This window comes from Jaculus jaculus, chromosome 8, assembly GCF_020740685.1.
Source record: "Jaculus jaculus isolate mJacJac1 chromosome 8, mJacJac1.mat.Y.cur, whole genome shotgun sequence".
Lineage (NCBI taxonomy): Eukaryota > Metazoa > Chordata > Mammalia > Rodentia > Dipodidae > Jaculus > Jaculus jaculus.
Window position 1 is genome coordinate 70440668 of NC_059109.1, and position 4645 is coordinate 70445312.

Here is a 4645-nt window from a genome sequence, read left to right on the forward strand (position 1 = left end):
GTAAAGAAAAATGAAGTTATGAAATTTGCAGAAAAATGGATGGACCTGGAAAGGATTATACTAAGTGAGGTAACCCAGGCCCAGAAAGCCAAGCACCACACGTTCTCTCTCATATGTGGATCCTAGCTACAGATGACTGGGCTTCTGCATGAGAATGAAAATACTTAGTAGCAGAGGCCAATAAGTTAAAAAGGAGACATAAAGGGAAGAGAAAGGAAGGGAGGAGGATACTTAATAGGTTGATATTGTATATATGTAAGTACAATGATTGTGATGGGGAGGTAATATGTTGGAGAATGGAATTTCAAAGGGGAAAGTGGGGGGGGGGAGGGAATTACCATGGGGTATTTTTTTATAATCATGGAAAATGCTAATAAAAATTTTAAAAAATAAGATGAAGCAGGAGGTGATAGTATTGGTAGTTACAATGGTATTTTGTTTATAGTGACTTATTAAATAATATATTTACATCTTATGCAAATTTTTATTCATTTCACAATAAGAAAACTTCTGTTTCTATTAACTGACATATTCTTTGACTTCATATATCTTTTATAGGCTAAAAATTATTGCCCATTACAATTTTTCAATATTAGACAAAAATAGTGACAATTGATGCATTCCTGAAGATGGCTTAAAAACTTTACTGGGCTGTAATTTGTCTGTGTTCTGTCATTCAGTGATGCCTGTTGCTTTTATGTTTCACAGACACATGAAGACCCCCAGCACTCCAAACAATGCCAGCACCATCACTGGCTTCATCCTGCTGGGCTTCCCTTGCCCCAGGCAAGGCCAGATCCTCCTCTTCATGCTCTTCTCTGTCATCTACCTCCTCACCATCATGGGCAATGGATGCATCATCTGGGCTGTGCACTGGGATCAGAGACTCCACACCCCCATGTACATCCTACTTGCCAACTTTTCCTTCCTGGAGATATTGTACATCACCTCCACAGTCCCCAACATGTTGGCCAACTTCCTGTCTGACACCAAGGTCATCTCCTTCTCTGGGTGCTTTCTGCAGTTCTATTTCTTTTTCTCCCTGGGATCTGCAGAATGCTTTTTCCTGGCAGTTATGGCCTTCGACCGGTACCTTGCCATCTGCCAGCCTCTGCATTACCCCATGTTTATGACGAGGCCTCTCTGCAATATCCTCGTGGTCAGCTGCTGGGTGTTTGGTTTCCTCTGGTTCCTTGTTCCTATCATCATTATTTCCCAGATGTCCTTCTGTGGATCCAGGATTATTGATCATTTCTTGTGTGACCCAGGCCCTCTGCTGGCCCTAACCTGTGTAAGAAACTCTGTAGTAGAGTTGACTAGTTCCATCTTAAGTTCTCTGCTTTTATTTGTTCCCTTTCTCTTCATCATGGGATCCTATGCTCTGGTACTGAGAGCTGTGCTGAGAGTTCCTTCAGCAGCTGGAAGAAGAAAGGCCTTCTCTACCTGTGGGTCCCATTTGGCTGTGGTGTCTCTTTTCTATGGCTCAGTAATGGTCATGTATGTGAGCCCAACATCAGATCATGAAGCTGGAATGCAGAAAATTGTCACTCTATTTTATTCTGTGATTACTCCGCTCATTAATCCTATAATATATAGTCTGAGGAACAAAGATATGAAACATGCAATGAAGAAATTACTGAAAGTATAAAGTTTATAATCTTATTTTCAATGATATTGAGACACATAATCTCATCTTGCCCTTTAGTTTAAAAAGAGTATCAGGACAACATTTTGGCACAGGCCTGTAACCTCAGCATATTGGAGGCAAAAGCAGAAGGACTGTGAGTTTGAAGCTAGCCTTAAGTGAATAGTGAACCCTGTCTCAATTTTTTTAAAAGGCAGAAAACAAAGAAAAGAAGTTAATATCACCTAGGAAGATTTTCTTGTTTATAATTTCCTAAAATTTATGTAGCTATGAGGAATTGCAAATATATCCTCTATACCTCTTATTATAAATGGTAGATTTGTCAAGTTTTTACAAGCCAATTTTGTTGGAAAACATTAGAAATAAATCTGCCAACACAGAAAACCTGTCCACAAAAAGAAGAGAAAAAAAAAGTCATTTTGTTATCAAAACCCAAAAACAAATATTTATTTGAGAGAGACAAAGACAGAGAAAGAGTGAGAGAATGGGCACTCCTGGTCCTCCTGCCACTGCAAACAAATTCCTGATGCATGCCCCATTTCATGTATTTGGCTTTACATAGGTACTGGGGAATTTAACTAGGGCCATCAAGCCTTGCAAGCAAGCACCTTTAACTAATAAGCCATCTCTCCAGCCCTGGTTGGAAATTTGTTGTTTTATTTTTGTTTTCGTTTTGCGGCAAAGTCTCACTCTAGCCCAGGCCAATGTGGAATGCACTATGTAGTCTCATGGGAACCTCAAATTCATTCTTATACCAATGTTGTTAAGTAAGAGCTTTAATAAGTGGTTATGACTAAAATAGATTTTAAACACACCCACCAAGACTCAGGTAATTTTGTAGAACAGGGGCTGGAAAGATTGCAAGAGCCACAGGGTGGTAAGAAATATCCAAAGACCTTGCCCCCCCCCCCACAATGACTGCTGCTCTTACAACTCATAACCCTCAACCCCATGGTAAATACCAGCCGTCCCTGAGGGCCCTCAGAGGGGTGGGGTCAGCAAGGAAGGAAATGGTACCAACATATAATGTATCTATACAAAGTTTTTACTTAATGAAAATTAGAAAAGGGGGGCTGGAGAAATGGCTTAATGGTTAAGGTACTTCCCTACAAAGCCAAAGGACCCAGGTTCGATTCCCCAGCATCCATGTAAGCCAGATGCACGAGGTGGTACATGAGTCTGGAGTTCATTTGCAGTGGCTGGAAGCCACTCTCTCTCTCTCTCTCTCATAAATAAATAAATAAATAAATAAATAAATAAATAAATAATTTTTTAAATAAGAAAAAATAAAACAGAAGTGGTTTTGTTAGCACCATGCTCTTGGACTTGTCAGTCTACAGAACAATCTATTGTATACGCATTAGGAAGTCTGTGGAAGTCTGCTATGGAATACATTAAACATCAATTTGGTTTAAACCAAATGACATAGCTTAAGGCTATTCATCTACTATAAATATATTTGTGGGGCTGGAGAAATAGCTTAGTGTTCAATGCTCAAAGCCAGGGACTCAGGTTCAATTCCTCAGGACTCATGTAAGCCAGATATATGAGATGGTGCATGCATCTGGAGTTCATTTGCAGTGGCTGGAGGCCCTGGCATGCCCATTCTTTCTCTCTCTCTCTCTCTCTCTCTCTCTCTCTCCCTCCCTCCCTCCCTCCCCTCCCTTCCTCTCTCTCTCCTTACAAATAAATAAATAAAACACTTTTAAAAATTATTTGTCTCTTATTTCCTAACAAAGCTTGAATTTTTAACTCTAAAACAATATTTTCTTGATGCCAGACATAACAGTGTACTCTTGTGATACTATAACTTGAGAAGCTGAAGCAGGAGGATCAAAATTTCAAAATCATCCTGAGCTACATAGTGTGTTACACTGAGATGATGAGCTATATGAGGTCCTATCTCAAAAAAGTTACTTGTAAAACTCTATCCAGCTCTGCTCAGCTCCTCTCTTTTTGCGGCTCTGCTGCTCAGCTCTGCCTCTCTTCAATTGGCCCCAGGGGCACAGGTGGGTCTGGCTTTCCCCTGGGGGGAGAACCATAAAACTGTTTCTTGGTCTAGGGGAACTTTTCTGCTTGTCTCTGCTTTATAATTTGAGGTAATTTCTCACTTTGGTTGCATGCATGATTTTCCTCTGGTCTTCTAATCTACCACACGAATATATCCCTTACAACCCAGATCTACCACATTGGAACTTTCACTAACTCTAGGATCTGCTACCTGTGTAGTTTATTTAAACTTGGGGTAACCATGAGTGTAACTTTCTTCATTACACATTTCTCTTTGGGATTTCTTGGTCTCTGCTTTGATATTGCCCCTCTGATTTTCCCATGTGCCTAACCATTTGCCATCTTAACTTCCCTCCACAAGAATGCACACACCCACGTGTGTTCTTTTAAAGGCTCCCTACATATACACCTAAGTTCTATCTTCCACAGTAGTTCCACTTCACTTCCACTGTAGTTCTACTTCAGTCTCTTCTTGAAAGCTTCAGTTTATTTGTTTTTTAAATATTTTATTTTTATTTGTTTATTTATTTGAGACAGACAGAAAGAGGCAGAGAGAGAGAGAGAATGGATGTGCCAGAGCCTGTAGCCACCGCAGATGAACTTGGGGGGGGGGGTACAGTTAGGGTGACTAGACCCCTGGAGATAAAGGTTTTAAAAAGGCAGGAAATATTGTGATTGCAAGAAATCAAAGACATCTGACTCCTTACCTCTTGCCTAGTTCCCTAAACCTGTTTGTTCCACAAACAACCAGGACCCCTCCTGGGAGGGAGGTCTTCCATAGGATTTAAGCACTGCAGTTAGTCAAGTTCAGTCCCCAGAACCTGGGGTCAAGGTTAGTCTCTCCCTTAGACAGCCCATAACCCGAACCAACCAGCTAGCTGCCCCTCTGCATTCCCTGAGCCAGCAGACAGCCCACCACCATAAGGTTATCAATGCCTTTGCAAGGAGGGAGCAGGCTCTCTGACCAGGTGGGAACTTCCAGCTCTCTTT

The 4645-nt window shown here is 41.0% G+C and overlaps 1 protein-coding gene across 1 annotated transcript; it reads left to right on the forward strand.

The window, feature by feature from the left end:
- The first annotated feature begins 712 nt into the window (after positions 1–712).
- On the forward strand, positions 713–1648 carry LOC101609347 (olfactory receptor 11G2). Its single transcript, XM_004670155.3, has one exon. The coding sequence runs from the start codon at positions 713–715 to the stop codon at positions 1646–1648; it is 936 nt and encodes a 311-aa protein (XP_004670212.2).
- The last annotated feature ends 2997 nt before the right edge of the window (positions 1649–4645 follow it).

Bases quoted from the DNA above. Each gene is read 5' to 3' on its own strand.
- LOC101609347 (XM_004670155.3), top strand. From the start codon at position 713: ATGAAGACCCCCAGCACTCCAAACAATGCCAGCACCATCACTGGCTTC.